At 53.7% G+C, this 19,627-nt stretch overlaps 1 protein-coding gene across 1 annotated transcript in view; it reads right to left on the reverse strand.

Annotated features, from left to right (window-relative positions):
* LOC140522555 (uncharacterized) overlaps window positions 1-19,627 on the reverse strand; it is a 58,696-nt gene that overhangs the window by 34,484 nt on the left and 4,585 nt on the right. The window contains exons 3-23 of the mRNA XM_072637957.1: window positions 19,244-19,455; window positions 18,503-18,568; window positions 17,247-17,330; window positions 16,374-16,635; window positions 15,482-15,596; window positions 14,313-14,403; window positions 12,962-13,068; window positions 11,721-11,937; window positions 10,976-11,101; window positions 9,649-9,766; window positions 9,395-9,533; window positions 8,588-8,698; window positions 8,155-8,224; window positions 6,833-6,970; window positions 6,384-6,548; window positions 5,864-5,958; window positions 5,126-5,252; window positions 3,017-3,272; window positions 1,742-1,794; window positions 1,357-1,457; window positions 738-889 (exon numbers count right to left, since the gene is read on the reverse strand). Of these exons, the coding sequence (XP_072494058.1) occupies window positions 738-889; window positions 1,357-1,457; window positions 1,742-1,794; window positions 3,017-3,272; window positions 5,126-5,252; window positions 5,864-5,958; window positions 6,384-6,548; window positions 6,833-6,970; window positions 8,155-8,224; window positions 8,588-8,698; window positions 9,395-9,533; window positions 9,649-9,766; window positions 10,976-11,101; window positions 11,721-11,937; window positions 12,962-13,068; window positions 14,313-14,403; window positions 15,482-15,596; window positions 16,374-16,635; window positions 17,247-17,330; window positions 18,503-18,568; window positions 19,244-19,455 (2,805 nt within the window). The remainder of the gene's footprint in view (window positions 1-737; window positions 890-1,356; window positions 1,458-1,741; window positions 1,795-3,016; window positions 3,273-5,125; window positions 5,253-5,863; window positions 5,959-6,383; window positions 6,549-6,832; window positions 6,971-8,154; window positions 8,225-8,587; window positions 8,699-9,394; window positions 9,534-9,648; window positions 9,767-10,975; window positions 11,102-11,720; window positions 11,938-12,961; window positions 13,069-14,312; window positions 14,404-15,481; window positions 15,597-16,373; window positions 16,636-17,246; window positions 17,331-18,502; window positions 18,569-19,243; window positions 19,456-19,627) is intronic.

The following is a 19,627-nucleotide window of genomic DNA, read 5'->3' on the forward strand; positions in this document are numbered from 1 at the left end:
CTTTGCCTTCTCTGACACCCATGGTGGCCCCCCAGGCTAAACCCGCCTCTCCCTGCTGGATCCTGAATTCTTGTCCATCTCTACCACATGCAACCTGGATGACCCAGGGAAAGTCATTAAATTAGTCTGGACCTTGCTTTCCTCATCTGTAAAATGGTGATCATTCTTGTCCTACCTCCTTCACTGGGAGGAAAGTGCTCTATAGATGTTGGTGCTGTCGGGAGATAGGGAGGGTGGTTATTATGGGTTGGCTGGTGGCCAGGTAAGCTGGAAGGTGGCAGGTTCGCAACCAGAGTTGACCCTCACTTCTCTATGGTGGTGACCTCTTGGCTCCTGTCAAGTGGCATCTGACTCTTGGTCAAGGACCTCGGCCCCAGAGAATCTCAGCATCACAAGCTGGGCAGAACTTTACAGGCATCACCTCTGACCCATACCTGAACGAACATCCCTCTGTGGTGTTCCTAGCACTTGGTCCCCAGGCCTCCCACTCTGCCCACTGTGCCCTGAGCCACCCGGGCCTCTGGTTCTCCCTCATGATGAGGGCAACACAGGTGGACCTTGTATGGATCTTGTTGTGGTCAGGAAGACCTGCCTCAGACTCTAGTTGGGTGACCCTCTCTGGGTCATCCAGAAGGTTGGACTCAATGATCTCTCAGTCCCCTCCTGCCCTCTCTACCCCCACCCCCATGCTCAGCCACTCCGAGCTCTTATGTCTTATTCTGCCCACACCCACTTACCAGGTATTACAGTCCACTTGGATGGTTTCCCCTGATTTGTAGGAGACGCCATTGTGAACGCAAGGGCAGGCTTCCTCCTTAACGCAGCCATTAACTCCATCCATCACCAGACCGCTGGGACAGACACAGCCGGACACACACTGGGTGTTGTACTGTTCAAAAGAAGACAGCAAGTGGACTGCTTGGTGACAGCATTTGCTAGGTACCACATGTGACCCTGTTGGACCTGTCCCATAGAGTTGTGGCCCCAAAGGAGACTTAGCCGGGGCTGCCAGCAGTCCAGTCACTCTGATAACCTGAGAGGCCTTGCCCACCTCATCTAACCAGGGCCATATGGAGTGAGCCAGGGAAGCCTGGAGCCCTCCATGGACCACTCCCCACTGGGCAGAGGCTCAAGAGGAATGGGGCTGCCCAGGCATTGATCACAGGCAATCCCCTTGTAACATAAACTCAGGTTTTTGTAAAGACAGAAAACCAGACCCCTAAGCTTTGCCTCCTCCAGGAGCTTCTGGCTGGTGTGTGATTGACTGGTCACACCCCATAGTGACATCCCAGAGCTCCCAGAGACAGGTCTCAGCACTCTTAGCTGTATCCGGCCCAGGCAGGCCACTCTACTCACACAGGCCACGTCGAGAGTATCACAGCTCTTGTGGCACTGGACCCCTGAGGCTTCCGCTGAGGCATTGCTGCAGTCCAAGTAGATCATGGGAGCCAGGCAGACTGAGGAGGTGGAGGAGGAGAATGGGGTGAAGTGGGCCCTCAAGGCTCTGCTCCTTCACACCCACAGCTGCCTGACCCTGGGCCAGACATGGGGCACAGCTGGACCTGGCCTGCCATGCAGGAAGGTCCTCAGGCCCCAAAAGAGGCTCCAGTCCAGTCCAAGGTTTACATTACTACTCGGTATCTTCTTCCAGAAAACCCTGGTGGGTGCCCCACAACCCCCAGGGGCAGCTCTAGCTGGCAGGAGGGAGCAGGGAGCAGGAGTAGGAAAGGAAAGCTGGTACCTGGGTTTGGATCCATGTCTCCAAAGCAATTCAGTTTCCCGTTGGTGCAAGAACTATAGGCAGAAGGAAATATCAACAGTGCTACACCTGAATCTCCAGGCATCTCGTGTATCTGACTGGATGTCCTCTAGGCACCTCCAACTCAACCGTCCGGCATGGTGCTCAGACCCTCCACTTTCCCGCACTCTCCTATTGCTGCTGAGGGCACCGCCATCCTCCCTACACTCAACTCATGAGGTGGGCATCATCCCACCACTCTGTATCTAATCCACTGCCACCAAATCTGAGCCATTTCTACTTTCATGGTATCTCATATACCCAAGGTCACCTCATTCCTGGACTCTTGTAATAGCTTCCTAATTAGCCTCCCTGCCTTCACCCTCCACTTAGCTGCCAAAGTGATCTTCCTATATCGCCCCTTCCCTCAATAAGCCCCTGTTGCTTCCTATCACCTACAGAATAAGTAAAACATTCCTCTTTAGCTTTTAAAACCAACTTATCTTCCCAACGCTGTTCTCCATCATCCCCTTCTCTGCACTGTGTGGTCCAGCCAACAGCTATCTTGCTTTTCCTTACATGAGACACATCATCTCTTGCCTCTGAGACTTTGCGCAGGCTGCCCCTTAGCCTGGACCCATTCCCACTTCCCCCTCTGCCTCTTTAAAATCCTTTGTTTTCTTCAAAACTGTCAAAGTGCTATTTTCTGTGGGAAAAGTTTTCTGAGCCTCTCTCCAGATGCCAATGCCTCCCCACTACCACCATGATCTGGAAGGATCTGGATATTTTTGGTGTCTACAGATGGATGGACATGTGTCCCCTATTAGAATGCTCTTGGAAGGCAGTCTGGTTTTGTGTGCTCAGCACCTGACTCAGGGTTTGGTACACAGTAGGTGCTTCATAAATGCTTGGTGGCCAGTTGACCTTCGCAAGCCCCTGCTCTGGTGGCCAGTCCCTCCCCAAGGACTCTTCAAGGAGGGACCTGAGTCAGGACAGCGCAGGGGCTTGGGAGGCACTCATTCACCCGTGGGACTGCTCAAGCTACAAGGAGGATCAGTAGGTCCGAGTCTGGGAGTCACAAGATCTCGGTTCAATTCCTCCCTCTTATACTTGCTTGCTGCATGACCCAGGGCAAATTCCTTCCCTGCTCCCCAGGTGCCCCTGGGGGCTTCTGTGGGCTCCAAGGAGATCAAACCTGGGGCCACATCACTGACCATGGCACCTCAGTGCTCCCCCCCGCCTCCAGGCACTCCCAGGGCCCTGCTCCCATCTTCTCACCACACTACACCATTCTCCTGGACAGTCTCTCCCAGGGCCACCATGGTGCCCTTGTAGTAGCAGGGACATTGGGTGGCAGGCACACACTGCCCCGCATCATTGAGGTAGGTGCCATTGGGGCAGATGCAGCCATCTACAGGAGTGAACTGGATGCTGCAGGTGACGTCGGGCTCACTTAGGGACCGGCAGGTTGGCTGGCATGACTCCACCATGTAGCTATAGCTCAGGGAACTTGGGCAGTTGTCCATGTACTTGGCTGAAGGGGGAGAAAAGCGGACCTGAGAAACATGGGGCCAGACAGGGAACTGGAGGCTCTGGTCCCTCCCCTGCCTAAGGGGCCCCTGCGGGATCTGGTCCCCCCCTGCCTAACTCCCTGTCCCATATCACAAAGGAGCAAAGCCCTTCCCTTTTTAAAGATGAGCCAGTGGGATGCAGAGCAAAGAGCTCCGGGTTCTAAGTTTGCTTGTTGTCTTTGTAACTAATTGTAAGCCTGGGTAAGTAGCTCTGCCATCCTGGTCTCTGTTTCCTCTATCTATAAAGGCATATGGTTGGGCCAGATGCCCTCTTCAAACCTTTCTAGCGCTCCATACTATAATTCTGAGAACCCCAGAAGGAAAAGGTCACACAGCAAATAGATATCAAAGCCAGAATTGTGACCTAGGCCTCCCTAAGTCTCCCACTCTCTCCAAATCCGACCTCTTCTGGGCTCACAGCAGCCTTAGCCGCCTGCCCGACCTCCCAAAGGGCTTCCCAGGAGATCAGAACCATGGCCTTCATAAGACATGGGATAGTCAGAGGATCCCAAAGTCTCCAAGATGGCAGGGACCTCCAAGGTCCTGACACGGCCCCAACTAGGACCCATCTAGCCTTTGGAAGAAGGGAACGGGGAGCTCACTCCAAGCTGAAGCACCCCCTTTAACTCCTAGATAGCTTTCCTAGGTCATTTCTTACAACACCAAGGCTCTGCCTGAAACCTCCTTGCTCCCTGACATTGCTTCCTGATCTAGCGTGGTTCTGGTTCTAGCTCTCTGGACTTGGAATGAGCAAAGATCTGAGCTGTGGGCCCTGACCAAATCCCTTCACTCTTCTCTGAGCCTCAGTTTCCTTGTTTGTAAGAGGGAAACTGCATGTGAGTGTGTGTGTGTATAGCTGTGTATGTGTGAGTGTGTATGAATACATGTGAGGTGTGTGTATATGTATGAATGTGTGTGACTGTGTGTGAAAGTGGTGTGTGTATGTGTATGAGTGGTGTCTGTACGTGAGTGTGTATTGTGAGTGTGCATGACTATGTGTATGTGTGTAAGAGCAGTGTGTCTGAGTCTTAGTGTGTGTAGAGTGCATATCTGAGTGTGTAACTGTGCTTATGTGTATAAGTGGAATATGAATGTATGTGTGAATGCGTACATGTGTAAGAGTAGTGTGTCCTTCCTGTCTCAGTGTGAGTGTGCAGTGTGCACTGGGTGTGAGAGTGGAGTGTGTCTGAGTGTATTATGTGGGTGGTGCTTGAGTATGAGTGTGTGTGTGTAAGTGAATGGCGGGGCACACAGGTTCCCCCAGGAGATCTGCCCCTCCATCCATGCTGGTTTCCAGTTTTTCTCAGTTCTTGGTCACTGGAAGGGCTCAGAAGTTGAGTTCATCCTCCCTCTGGGCCTCAATTTCCCCATTTGTAAAATTAGGAGATTGGGCTGGAAGGCAGCTAAGGTCCCTCTTGAAACTCCCAGGACAAGCTGCTCTCCTTTTCTGAGTCTCTGTTTCTTCATCTGTAAAATGAGGGGAATGATGGACCTACAAGCAACCCCTACCCCCACCACAGAGCTGCCCATTAGGAACGTGCTGGGCAGAGCTCCACGCTCGATGGAGACGTGAGTTGTTGTGAGGCTGCTGGGGTCGTAAAGTATTCAGGAGGACGTGAGTTTAAGTCCTGGTCTGACACTTACTGACTGTGTGACCTCTCTCAGTCTCAGCTTTCCCATCTGTGAAATGGGAATGATCATATCCCCTGCCTCCCAGAGTTGTTCTGAGAATCACATGAGGTGACATCTCTACAACGCTTGTCAAATCTTGAGCAGCCACACAAATGCCAACTCTACACTCCCCCTGCTCACTTACTGCAGACCCCGGCCCTCCAGTCGCTCAACAGCACTCCCTGGGCAGCACAGGCTTGAACATAGGAGGACAGCGCTGCACACAGACAATCCTCACTCTTCTCACAGTTGCACGTGTCAAACATGCAGTTCTGGGGAGCAGAAAAGGCCCTCAGTGGCCCCAGGAACCCCAGCCCCTTATGGGCGGTCCAGTCTACTCTCTGGAACTCCCTGACTACAGGATCCTCCCTGTAGCACACGCAGCTCTCCCTCCCTCCCTCTCTCCCTTCTTTCCTTCCTCTGATTTTTCTCCCTCCCTCCCTTCTTCCTTCCCTCCCTCTCTTCCTGCCTCCCTTCCTCCCTCCCTTCCTTCCTTCCATATACTTTAGATAGGTGGAACAAGACCTTGCACTCCTCACTCACTAAGAGAAGGCAGGCATCTAGGGGCCCAGGTCTGGCCACCCCACCAGCACTGACAAAGGACAGGAGAGAAGAGGGCTTGCCACAAGGGCACCAGGAACTTGGCAGGGTGGAGAGAGGCACAGCCTTCATTTACAGATATTTGCTTGGTTTAGACTTCCTGCTGCCCAGGAGTGCCCTGTGCCCAATACTCTGCCCCTGCCCTTGGGGTCTGCCACAGCAAGGCTCTGCAAGTGGCACAGACCCTAGAAGAGAGACGGGCCTGCCCTGAGCTCAGCCTCCTGGGGCCAGTGCCGAGACCTGGGCCAGGACTGGACAGAAGGGACTCTCCAGCTTCTCTCACCTTGTGGTAAGGCTCAGGGTTTACGAACACATGGCATTGGGAGAAGGCACCACCAGAGTCCATGAGCAGAGAGCACCAGTGCTGGGCATAGTTTTCTGGGGAGGCAGGAGGTGGAGACCACTTGGCCATCCTCTCCCTGCGGGGCCAGGCCTCCAGAGCAAGCACAGGCCATCCCCCCCCCACACACACAGGGCAATTGATGCTGCCCCTACACTGTGAGAGTGAGCACCAGGATGCAGGAGCAGCCCCCCCACACACACACATATACACTCCCCAGGGGAACCACAGACTAACCAAATGCAGAGGGAAGGGGCATCCTTTTCCCACAGATCCATCCACAGTCTTGCTCTCCTCAGCCACCCTTCTCCAAATGCTTCCAGTACCTCTGGTCCCTTCTCTCAAGGTGGTCCCCAGTGCCCTCCCAGTTCCCAGTGCCCTTCCAGTCCCTGGCATCTTCTCCACCCTGTCCAGGCCCTCCCCAAAGAACCTCCTTGTAAGAGGCAACACCCAAGGCTGTTACCATTTTCTACACTGAGAGAGCACGGGTTCTCAAAGCTGTTTTTGATGTTGGCACAGTCGGCCTGAGTCTTCCAAGTGTTGGCAAAGGCTGCTCCTGTCCCTTCCACCACTCCACTGACAGCTGCAAAATCATCTGCCTGGTTCTGGTTGAAGTTTCCACAGAGACCTGAGAGGATGGAGAGGGGGTCTCAGAATAAACTCTTCCCAGGAGGGAAACACCTCCCTGGAGGTCCCTGACACATGGACCCTGCTCCCTCTCTGGCCAGCGAGTGGGAGCTCCAAAGAGAGACTGCCTATCTTAGGTCACCCCCGCCAGGGGAACAAGAGGCTGGCACAACAGAGGTGCTCAGGCCATGGCAGGGGGAAGGAGTGATGATCTCTCTGTCTGGGTTTGGGGCTCATGGCAGTCTGCCTCTCCCTCAGCCAATCCCTCGGGCAGCAGGACCTCACCACACATCTGGCCCCGGAAGGAGGGATCCAGCCGCACAGACAGCTGCATGAGAGGCACCAGTTGTATCTGTAAGAGCAGGCCAAAGGCAGCATGGACCAAGAGGAAGTGAGTCGAGGGCTGGAACATGGTGATGTTGGCTACAGACACAGAGGGGGAAGGGGGATAGAGTCAGTGGGACAGAAGAAGGGAAGGAGGGAGGTAGGCACTGACCATGCTGAGAACCAGCCTTGCACGCATGCACACATACACGCATACACACACATACACATGCACACAGTGCACATACACTTGCATATACACACATGCATACACGTGCATGCACACACAATGCACACATGCACACATGCACACACGCGCACATACACATACCTGCACACATATGCACACACAGAAATTCATACACACGCACACACACACTGCCGAGCATCAGTCAAGATGTTTGTTTAGAATGTGAAGGTCCTATCCAGAGGCAGGGTCTCTCCAGAGCTCTGGGGTCCACTTAATGGCTCCAGAGTTGGGTGACCTGAGGAGTCACTCTCCCTAGAACCTAGCCTTCTGGATGATTTGCGGTTCACAGTCAGGGGTGAAGTCAATGGTTAAGGGGGCGTGGGGCAGTCCTCCTGTGTCCTCACCAGGCCTGCTCCCTTCCAATAGGGCTCCAGAACTTGCTCTCAGACTTTTTAAGGGAGCAGTGACTGGGGAGTTGTTAAGGCCCATGCCCACTGGTGCTGGTGACCTCACACAAGGCCCTCCCTCTCTATAAAATAAGGGAGTTGGCCCAGATGGTCTTTAGCAGTCCCTAAATCCTCTGCTTCGGGTTGCTAGGATGAGGTGCGGCTCCCTCATCTGCAGCAGGGCTCTAGGCTCTTGAGGAAGGGAGGCACCTTGGGGGTCACCATCAGAGATCCCAAGTCATGAAGCTCCTCAGAGGCTGAGCCCAGGGATGCTCACCCAGGTCTGCTGTCTTCCATGTCTCCTCACCTCAGAGAGCGAAGCTTGGATGGGCAGGTTCATGTGACCTGAGTGAACTCACACCAGCTGCTGGCTGAGGACTGACTGGCAGAGCGCCCCAGGGAGGTCAGGTCCTCACTATGGGGGACCTCAGCCAGACCGAAACCCCTCTTTCCAAGAGGGAGAAGTGCCAGGCGGCTCAGCTTCCCCAGAACAATCTGATCCAAGGCCAAGTGTAAAGCAACCTCCCTGAAGTGCGGACTGTGACCAAGTTACAGTATGCGGGGGGTGGGAGGGTCAGAGGCCTTGGGGCTGCCAGCCAAAACTACTTTGGCTCTCAGGGGCGCCCCATAATTCCAGGCACACCTACCTGCAGAGATGGGTAACTGTGTGTAGATGGAGTTTATAAATACTCCCCCATTGGGCTGAATCCTGATGACCTGGGGGGAAGAGATGGGACCCCTCAGTACCAGAGACACGGTTGCCCTGGCATCCCGTCCATCCCTCTGGGGCTTTGGTGGGTGGTGGCCCCTTCTATCCTGCTACCCTCATCTCTAAGGACCCTCTCCCTGCCTCTTCCTTCCCAATTCCTCCCTCCACAGGTCCTGCTTCTATCCCTTCTCCAGGCCTGATCACAGTTCCTAGGCTCCTTGGAGGGCCTGGCTTTGAATTTGGCTTCTGCCACTTCTCCTTTGTACAGCCCTCCTTGGGCCAGATGACCTGAAAGGCCCCATCCAGCTCTGGCTCCTCTGGCCTGGGCTTCTTCTGAGTAGGGCCCCCCAAGGCTGCCCAGACCTACTTACTGTCTCTCCTCCATTCAGGTTCAAGGTCACTGACTTGAGGCAGTTCTCATTGTCTGTCATGCCACACCTACGCAGCTCCCCCAGGATGGTGAAGGCGGTGTCCTCACACTTCTGATAGGGCAGAATTCCAGAGAGGCATCGTATGTGAGTGCACAAATTATGTGTGTGAATATACACTTGTATGAGTGTGTATAAGTGTGTGAGTATAGGAGTTAGTATACATGTGATTATGTGGGTATATAAGTGCATATGTATAAAAATATATATGTATCTGTGTGAATGTGCAAGTAGATATGTCTATCTGTTTACATGTGTACGTGTGCATGTGAATATATGTGTCTATAAGTGCATATGTATAAGAATGTATATGTATCTGTGTGAATGTGTACGAGTGGGTATGAATTGTATCTAAGTGTGTGTGAGTGTCTGTATATCTGACTATCTGCACGGACAAGGAGGCCTCCCTCCAAGATGGCCCAGCACTTCAGGTCCTCAGAGATGAAGAGGAGCTCATAGGCTCATGTCCCAACCTCACAGCCTGAATCTCGGCCCTGGCCCAGCTCCCCTGGAAGGTGGGAGTCCTAGAACCCTCAGAAGAGGCCCTGGAGTGCAAGTCCCCCATCTGAGAGGAGCCCCAGAGGCTCCATGAAACCAGGGGCCTCATGACTCCCATGGGGAATGCTCAATGATGCCCATTCCCTCCCAGGGGTTAGGGACCTGACTCCCAAGGAGAAGAGATGCTCTCCCTCCCCTCTCCCCTTCTCTTCATCTGCCTCCCTCTTTCCCATCCAGGCTGTCAGCAGTCACCTTGGACAAGACATAGCTGCAGTCCCCGTGGACGTTATAGCGCTTCTGGTCAAAGGTGGTGATGTGGGAGCCCCCCTCCACGGAACACGTGCCTGGACATGGCAGCTCCTCACATTGCCAGAGGCCAGAAAGACAAGTACTGGAATGGATGAAGATAGAAGGATGGGTGGGTTAGTGGTCAGGCCACCTCCAAATGGGGAGGCCACCCCAGAAACATCTGATGCAGTGGGGATAGGGGCAGAGGGGTGAGTTACCAGGAGCTGCAGCGCGTAGAGAAGGAGGCTCCAGGCTGGTAAATCTGGCCCTTATGGGTGCAGTGACATTGGTCCAAGGTCACACAGCCCTGGCCCCGAATATCATCCAGGACAGTCCCTACAGAGACAGGCAGCACAGGCCCAGAGTTTGAAGGGAGGGGCTCCAGCCACTTTGAGCTGTTGTACCCAGAGCCATCACGTCCCAGGGTGACCCGTGGAGGAGGGAGCAGAGAGATGAGTCTGAAGAGAATGGAAGGGGAGCAGCCTCTGCACCCTCATGACCTCTCCTCCCTCATGATGAGTAGCTCCTAGGCTGGGTGACTCCTCTGGACCTTGGTTTCCCAGTGTCAGGACCTCAGCATTGGGAGAGGGGGCTCCCTTCAGCCCTCAAACCTGTCCATGAATGCAGCCCTCTCGTCTTTGCTGAAAGCCCAAGAGGTAGGGAAAGGGCACCACCTCCCCAGGCACTCCTTTCTGCTTTGGGGTGGCCCTCATTGCTGGACAGATCTTCCTAACATCATGCCCTGTCTCCTGGTTCTTCCTTCTGGGGCCAACCCCTCCTGCATGGGATGGCCCTTCCTTTAGATACTAGAAAACAGGGCAGAAGACAGTGCCTGAGACATAGTAGAATTGCCTGTTGGGCTCTTTTTGTGGTGGCAAAGCATTGGAAATCAAAGGCATGCCCATCCCTTGGGGAATGACTGAACAAGCTGTGGTATGTGATTGTGCTAGAGGAAATGATGAACAATGGTGATTTCAAAAAAACCTGGAAAGACTTATATGAGCCGATGCCAAGTGAAGTGAGCAGAGCCAGGAGAACATTGTACACAGGAACAGGAATACTGTATAACAAAGAACTGGGAATGACTCAGCTCTTCTCAGCAACGCTGATCCAAGACAACCTCAAAGAACCAACGACAGAGCAGACCATCCACTTTCGGAGAAACACCCGATATGGTCTGAATACTGAAGCAGGCTATTTTTGCTTTCCTTATTTAATTTTTTCTCTTTTTTTCAAGGCTTCTTGTACAAAACGACTAATGTGGAAATGTTTTACATAATTGTACATGTATGACCTGTATCTGATCGGTTACTCTTTCAGGGAGTGGGGAGAGAGAGAATTTGGAGCTCAACACTTAGAATAAAAATCTCATTGAAAAATTATAAATATTTTGGTATAGGGAAAAACAAAAGAGCTGCCTGTTGGTCACCTGACCTCCTGTCATTCTCCAGGTCCTTACATCCAGCACCTCCCTTTGGGGGGGGAAGGGGTGATGCCACAGTGCCCTGTACAGATGCCAGGAACATTGGAGGAGGGGCAACTTGCCTGGGGGGCAGAAGCAGCCGTCCACACAGTGCTCCTCGCAGAGCTGGGATCTCTCAGGGTTGGAGCAGGTGTCCGCGCAAGGGGAACCACACTCATAGTACTGCATGTTGGAGGGGCACGCCTGGTCTGGAATGCAGAAACCAAGACAGAAGCTTGCTTCATGGAGAAGATTCTGCAGACTGAGTGTGGAGGTGAGGGTGAATCCTGATTCTATTTGCGGCTCTGGTGACCTTGGCCACACCGGCCTCCCCACCATGCCTCAGTTTGCTCATCTCTAAAATGAGGTCATTGGGTTAGACCCCCTCTGAAGGGTCCTAGCAACTCTGGCTTTACAATCCTATAGCCTCAAGAGCTAGGCCTGGCATTCAAGGCCCACCACAATCTGAGGCCTCCTTCCCTCTTCTTATGCCCCCCTCCCTGACCCTGGAATGCAGTCACAGTCACCACCACCGTCACCATACACACACACACATATGCACACACACACACACACACACACACGCATACACGCACACATATACTGTCCCTGCTACTCCTATGCTCAGATTCTTCCCAAGGGCTGACATGGTCTCCCTTGGCTTCTTTGCCTGGTGAAATTCTCAGGCCCCAGCCCATCAAGTCCACCTCCTCCAGGAAGCCTTCCCTGCAGCCTTTGCCCAGCTTGGGTGGGCAGCTCCCTGAGGACCTCCCCTGGCACTTTTCACCGTGAATTAGGGTGGGGAAGGTGCCCTTGCCCACCACTCACAGCACAGGTCCTGGTTCCGCCAGTTGAGGGGCTGCCCCCCTGCATGGGCACACTGTCGTGAGTATTCAGAGATGGTGGCACACATACAGGAGGAGTGATTAGCTTCTGGACAGCCACACAAGTCTTGTACACAGGCCTTCACGTAGGGGCTGGGATCCACCAGCTGGTTGCAGTCACTAAAAGCCAGTCCATTCAGGACCGTGAGGCAGTTGCTTACCTAGAGGAAACACATGGCAGGGTCAGTGACTCAGCCTCAGTGGAGACCATAGAGACTGACTGCCCCCCTGCAGTTTCACAGAGGAGGAAACTGAGGAAGCCCAGGGAGGGAAGGGGCTTCATGTTCCCTGTAAGTAGCTGAACTGGAATTGGACTCAGCTTCCTCTTTCCTGCCCCACCATCCCCAGCCCAGCACCCGCCCAACTCCAGGGTGACCAGCAGCAGGTCTCTGGACCTGTTTTCTCCTCTGTGAGATGAGAGGAGGAGTTGGTTGATCAGGGATATCCAGTGCGCCTCATCCCTGGAGACCTTGCCATCCTGTGGGCTCCTTGGTCTTCCAGGACCCTTCTTGGTCTGCCCTTGGCAGAGTCCCATCCAGGGGCAGATTGGATTCCATTTCCTGACATGGTCTCCCGGTCCTTCAGATTTTACTTCACCTCCTTCAGATTCTCCTTCCTTCCCAGGCTGAGAGCTATCTCTGCCCTCTCTGAACTCCCCCATGAAGTCCTATCCAGGATCTTTTGCCTTCCTGTGCACCAGTCAGGCTGCGGGCTTCCACTCTCCCACCCACCCACACCTTTTCTTCCTCTACAACTGTCTCCCACACCCTCCCATAAATCATCCATTCACCCATCCACCCATTCATCCATCCATGCATCCATCCATCCTTCCTTTCATCCATCTGTCCATCCATCCATCTATTCACCCATCCATTTGGCCATCCTCAAGTGGGACCCTGTGATGTCTACTGATGGGGAAGCAAAGGCAAATTGACTCAATTGGTCAGTTGGGGACATAAGAGCTCAATGCATGGCCGTTGGCCCAGGCATGATGCAGACCAGGGCACTTCCCAGGCATCACAGGAACCACTGGGGGGAACAGGCCAGGCTGGGAGCAGGTGGAATTTGAGGGACAGAAAGAAATCTGACAGGGAATAGATAAGGGAGGGAGGGAGGGTGTCCAGAGTGCCTGAGACAAAAAGGAGGGTCTCTCTGTCCATCTTCATGTCCTCAGTCGCTCCTCACCTCGTTTGTGCAGTTGTTCACTGGGGAAGACTCGAGGTCCTGACACTGCTCTGTGGGCCCATCTAGTTTATGCAAGTTCGCAAACTGGTAAGTGGTCAGTCTGACATCTGGAATAGATACAATGCCACTGGAGCTCTGGGGAGCAGAGCAGACCTGGGGGGGCTGGGATGGAGTGCCCCTCTGTGCTGAGGGAAGGTGTAGCGAACACGGGGGCATTGCTAACAGCACTGAGAATCTCTGAGCTGGATGGATCCCAACTAGGGACAAGGAGGCCCTAATGAAAGGGGAAGTCCTTTCCCAAGACCACCCAGGAAGTGCCAGAGACAACATTTGAAACTGGATCCTCTATATCTGCCCCACACAGACATGGAAGCTGGAGGGAGGAGGGAGAGGATGAGGCTAGTATTTATGTCTTCCTGATTCCCTCCGAGGGACCCCAGGGGGCACTGGACCAGGGCAGGGATTCCTGCCTGGGGGAGCACCAGACTAGCTGACCTGGAAGTACTCCCAGCTCTCACATCCTCTAGGGAGCATGGGAAAGAGGGATTCATTTAGGTCCTAGGACCCTCCTTCCTGCTCCTTGTGACCTGGTTGCCCATGGAGACCAGAAATGATAAGTCAGTGCTCCACTCTGTCCCTCTGAAGGGACCAGCACTGTGCTGGGAGCCTGGAGACATAGGATCCCAACTCCACTACTGTGTGACCTTGGGAAAGTGCCTTCCCTCTCGGAGCCTCAGTTTCCACATCTATGAAGTGGGCATGTGAACAGTGAAAAGTCAAGACGTTTCACTTAACACACATTTTGTGTACAAATGTGCACCTACTACCTGCAGCTAACACCATTTGGCATCTGACCTTCCAATCACACACATACACAAACGGTCTGGAGCTGACCTTTGTGATTTTGGCTCAGTTGCCTAACCTCCCTTATGTGTAAAATGAGGTCCCTTCTGGTTCTGAGGTTCTGGTTCCATAAGAACCCCAGGCTCTGCTGAGACTGGACCAAAGAAAGGTAATGGGCCACTTTGCAAGCCTGGCGATAGCTTGGGCTGCTGAGGGCATTCCCCTACCTGGGAGCCCTCCATGAGGATGGTGTTCAGAGCAAAAGACCAGGAGCAGGGTGGAGGGCTGGGGAAGAGGCTCAGGCTAGGCCCTGGTAGACACCCCCAAACCTCACAGTTTTGTAGATGAAGGCCCTGCCTTCCACTCAGCCTGGGGCTGCCTGGATGACTGGCTTCTCTCTCCTCTCTTCTCCCAAGGCCAGCCCATGTCTCTCCTGAGCACCAGTGACCAGAAGTGAAGGCCACATTGGCGGGGAGGGGAGGGAGTGGTGGGGAAGGGCATCACTCACTGTTGGAGTAGAATTCATTGTACGTGGAAAGGCCGTTGAAGTCCCCGCAGAGCCCACAGGTCTGGTTGGCATATTTTGTGTCCAATTCCAGCTGAGGAAGATGAGACAGGGGGTTGGAGTGAAGAACTCATTGTTAAAGTCGAGAGCCAGGCAGTGTGCACCACAGGGTTCGTTACTGGGCAGTAGAAGACGAGGAGATGTGGGCTCCTGGGACAGGCTGGTCATGCCTATGCTTCTCATGTCTCTCCTCCTAATGGGGCCATGAGACTCTTGAGGCAGAACTTGGCATACAGTAAGCACTTAATAAGCGTTTGTTGATTGACTGACTAGTCTTTCTCCTTCACATTTCTCCCCCTCACCAAACCATTCTCTACATGGCTTCCACAGAGATCTCTCCAAAGCACAGATCAGATCTGACCACAGCAAACCCCCAAGAAGCTTCTGGATAAAATACAAACAGTCTTTAGCTTTTAAAGCCCTCATAAGTCTTGCTCTGACCGTGTTACAGCCCTTCTGAGCAGTCTGATCAGCAGACATCAGACCTCTACGACCACCACATCTTTGCCTGAGGTATCTGCATGCCTGGAATGCCCTGCCTGCCTCACAGAATCCCTGCTTCCTCCAAGCTCAGCTCTGGGGCCACATCCTGCAAGAGACTCCCATGCTAGGATGTGCAGGACCTCCTCCCTGCCAGAATATGCCTAGATACGCATGCACTCCGGGAGGGGTGGAACCATGCTCGATTCTTCTTCTCTTTGTCCCCAGCACCCAGAGCTAGCCGGCCAAAGGGAAGTGCTGAGGATGCGTTTGGAGAATGACTGAGTCAGCAGCAGCAGAAGGAGAGGGCGGGGAGGTGTCAGGACAAGGGCTTTCACTCTCCCTCCCACCCCTTTTCTTCCTCTACAACTGTCTCCCACATCCTTCCATAAATCATCCATCCATCCTTCCATCCACATTCCAGAGCCCAATTTCTAACGGAGGAGAGCCGTTCCTCCTTGGCCAGCAACCTCTCCTGCAGGCCGCCAAGGACCAGACAACCCTTCATGAGGCCTCTTTTGAAGTGGGCTGACTTTACTGGCTGGGCAGGCCGAGCAGCTCTGGCTGGGGATCTGCAAGGGGATAGGGACAGGGGTCTGAAAAGGCAGAGGGCTGGCAGCCCCACCTCTTACCAGGACACTATCACCGCCATTCCACATGATGGTGAGAACCATCCTCATGCTGACCTTGACATAAGTGCTGCTTGCCTCCACAGTGAAGCCAGAGTGGCTGTAGGGCAGCTGCTCCCTGCAAAGAGAGGTCAGGGGAGAAAGCTAGAGGGGAGGGCCGACTAACAGGCACCCACCCTGGCACCCTGGGAAGGCAGGGCTGAAGGGGCCTAGTCTCAATCCTGACTCTCTCCATGTGACCACCTCACGTGCCTTGGCCTCGGAATCGATCACCCCCAGACCCTCAGACCACAGTGGGCTGAGGAGTGCCTAGGAACACAGCAGCCTGGGAGCTGGGAGCCTTTGCCTCTGCCCTGCCCCTAAAGACACCACATCTGATTATCATTCAGTCCTAGCAAAGATGATATCAGGTGATCATACGATGCTTTAAGATTATACATAGGATCTCATTGGATCCTCTCAAAAGCCCTGAGGGCAGGTGCAACGAGGATCCCCATTCTACAGTTAAGGTAACTGAGACAGACAGGGGCTAAATGAGATCTCCAGGGTCACACAACCAGCAAGTGTCAGAGGCCAGACTGGAGCTCAGGAAGTCCGGTGTGCTGTGGCACCTCTGGCTGCAGACAGATGGCCCCTATTCAGCTTTCATTAAACCACAGTGCTGACTTCAGGCTCTAGCCAGCAAAAGCTTATGGAAAAGCTCTGGGAGTCAGAGGAGCTGGGCTGGTTGTTATCTCCTCCATCTGTGAGCTCTGGCAATCTTCTTAGTCTATCTAAATCCGTAAATAAGCCACGGGGGCCCTGCCAACAGAGACCTCCTCAGACCTTGGCCAGCCAAAGAGGCAGCCAATGGCTGGGTGCCAACCCGCAAGGTGGGGGGACTTTTGGGGCTCACCTCTGCCCATTGATCAGGACGGAGCCGGGGGAAAGCTCCGAGACCATCCCTTCTGTATTGATAAGGATGCGGCTGATGGTGGGGGTCTCCCCAACCAGGGACCGCCGGATCTGAACGTTGAAATCCTCATAAGCGGCTCCGCAGTGAGAGGCAAAGACATAGTTACACAGGCCAGGAAAATAGAAGATGTCCCCATCAAAAGTCTTGTAATGGAATCTGCCCCATGTGCTGCACACTTGGCCATTATGTGAAGTGTGCAGAGCTGCGGGCAAAAGGGAGGGGGTGAATCAGTGCCCAGGCAGAGAGCTGGCCGCCCCCCTGCCCTCCCAAGACTAGCAGGCCTACAGTCTGAGGCAGGCCCCAGGACATCCCCAGGAAAATTAATCATGCTGGTCCAGAGAACGTTAGCCAATCCACTAATGGGACAGGACAGGCTGAAGCTTTTCTCCTGGCCTGAGCTTCCTGAGGGCAGGGACCGGGCCTTCCTGAGGCCGAAGTTCTGGGCTCTGTACACAGCAGGGGATTAATCAGTGTGGGCTATTCCCTCAGGAATCCCCCAACTTAGGCTGTCAAGTGGTCATCATCAAACATTGCCAATGAAAATAGAAGATCCATGGCACGAATGAAGTGGGAATTAGAAATGACTGCTATGACTTCCAAGTTCAGCACTGGCCTGTCTGCAGTCACATGGCTACCTGTCCTACACTACATTCTTCTGCAAGTTATCTGCACAGAGACAGGCAGGCCCCAGGGAGAGACAGAAAGGTGGAGAGGGCTCAGGGCTAGCAGGCTCGGGCCACCCTCGGCTTCTCAGCTGCCTCTCTCCACTCCAGTCCCATGGGCGAGATTTCTGAGCAGAGAGGAGAGGCTTACCTCTTGCGTGGGGAGTGATTGTACCCATGGGAATGAAGGTCATTCTCTGGGTGGGAAGGATCTCAGGCAAGGCCGTAAAGTAGTCTGAGGAGTCGGGAGAAGAAAACCAACTGGTTAGTTTAGGGTCTTCCTGAGGAGCCCTTGGATGCCTGGTACTGATGGGGCTGATCCTGTCTTGGCCAGCCTCAGAGCCGGAAGACCTGCATTCAAATGCCACCTCTGACACTAGTGTTACTTGACCTGAGTTTCTCCTTGATAAAATGAGGGGCTTGGCCTTTGTGACCTGCAGCTCCAAATTTTTGGTCCTGGGATTCTGCTATGTGGGCTCCTTGGGGATACCAAGCCAGGCAAGAAGGGGCTGGAATAGAGAAAGGGGGTGGCCCTCTCTGCACTGTGAGTGAGATGAGTCGGGGCACTGGAAAGAAGCAAGCCCCTTTACAGTTAACCCTTCCATTGATGTAACATTGGGCAAGGTCAACTAAAAGACCAAAGATCTGCCCTGTCTTGTCCCCTCAAGGCCAGTGACAGCCTCTCAGATGAGGAAGTCTCTCTCCCTTCCCCTAAAGGGCCAAAGCCTGACCTATTGTGATGCCCCCACTTAAACTGGGCCTTCTGTCTACTCCACAGCCCCCTCTCCATGCTCTGGCCAACGTTTCTTATTGCCTTGGGGGCACTGTGACACATGAAAGCATGCTTTTGGTGGATGTGCCCAATGTTACAAGCAGTGGACTTTCCCTTGAGCTCACTTCTTTCTCACATCCATGGGCTGCCTGAAACTCTGAATTTCCTGGTCTGTCATAGGAAGATGTTCTCAACCTTGCTTTGATCTCCTCCCATGATGCCTAGGGTACCTGGGTAGTACAATGGGTAGAACCCTGGGCCTCAGACACTCACCAGAGGTAAATCATTTATCCCCTGTTTGCTTGTTTCCTCTGTTGTAGAGTGAGGATAGTAACAGCACCTGCCTTGTTGGAGCCCACTGTAGGTGCTGCATAAGCACGCAGGTCCTTCTCTTGACCCTCTCTCATTGGCAGAAACCCTTACTGGCCCTCCTGGGCCCTAGAGCAGCAGCCCTGCGAGGGGGCTGTGAAAGGCCTCTCCTAAGCCCTGCTTCCTCATAGGCTGAGCTAGAACAATGTCCAAAGCTATGGGCAAGACACCCACAGGAAGAGGAAGGAGACCTGCCTGAGGCTCCACCTGGCTGTAGACTGTATGGGGTAGTGGAGGCAACCCCCAGGGGGGATCAGACCCCTTACCATAGTCTGGCTGAGTGTATCCTGGCATGTAGTCGGCCCCATCAATCGTCCCCGTCTCCTGGATCTCTAGGGAGACATGGAAAGAGTCATGGAGAGGCCCCTCCCCGATGGTCTTCTTTGCAGGCTTTTGGGACAGGATTCAAGAAAATCCAATTCAATTGAGTGAACACAAAGCATGAGCTCTTCACTGGACACCATGCTGAGCATTGAACACAAAGAAAGCTCTGCTTGCTTTGGGGAAACTTTCACTCTACTGCCCCAGCAGATGCTGCTGGCAGTGGATAGGGAGTTAACTAACCCTTGAAGGAAGCTAAAAATTCCAAGAGGCAGAGGTGAGTCAGGAAGGGTATTCCAGCATGGGAGGTGGCCTAGGCAAAGGTGCAGAGGGTGGAAAATCATGGTCCGATTGTCTGGAATGTAGTGAGAAGAGGGAAGCCATTGGTAGTCACCCCAGGAAAGTGAGGTTGGAGCAGCTTAGTAGAGGTGGACTGGAAAGGGGAGAGGATGAAGTCCAGGAGCCCTGTGAGGAGGCCACTTCAGAAGTGCAGAGGTCAGGTGTTGAAGGACTCCTGGATGAGGGAGAAGCCAGGAGGCTTGGGGCCAACTGGGATGCAGGGAATGTGAAAGACGGGAGGGCTGCAGCCAACTCTGAGGCCTGAAGGAAGGGATGGTGACACTGTGATGGGAAGGACATGTTGGAGTGAAAGACAGGTACAGGAGAGCACTCCTTCTAGCTAGCACCCATGTCCATGAGATGCCCCAGGGTCCTAGAGGTGTCCAGGGATGTCAGCTCTGCTCTCATGGTATGGGCAGACGTAGCTCGGGCAAACTTGGCCTGTGAATGCCAACCAATCAAACTGGGCAGGGACACATGCTCTCCAGAATGAAGCACCAGCTGCAACTGGGTTTTATTGAGGGCCGAATCTGATAGGCCAAACCTCGGCCAAAGCACCCTGTAATCAGGACCACAGCAGAAGCTGGAACTGGTGACCCTGACCATAAGGGCTAGCTTGCTTCGAGACCCTGATAGGGCTTCCTGCTCTAAACCTCAAGAGTCTTGTGTGAAATGGAGACAAGAGCTCTGGCAGGGGCTCCATTCAGAGTGACTGGGAGGAAAGCAACCTG

The sequence above is a fragment of the Notamacropus eugenii genome, chromosome 2 (genome assembly GCF_028372415.1).
Source record: "Notamacropus eugenii isolate mMacEug1 chromosome 2, mMacEug1.pri_v2, whole genome shotgun sequence".
Lineage (NCBI taxonomy): Eukaryota > Metazoa > Chordata > Mammalia > Diprotodontia > Macropodidae > Notamacropus > Notamacropus eugenii.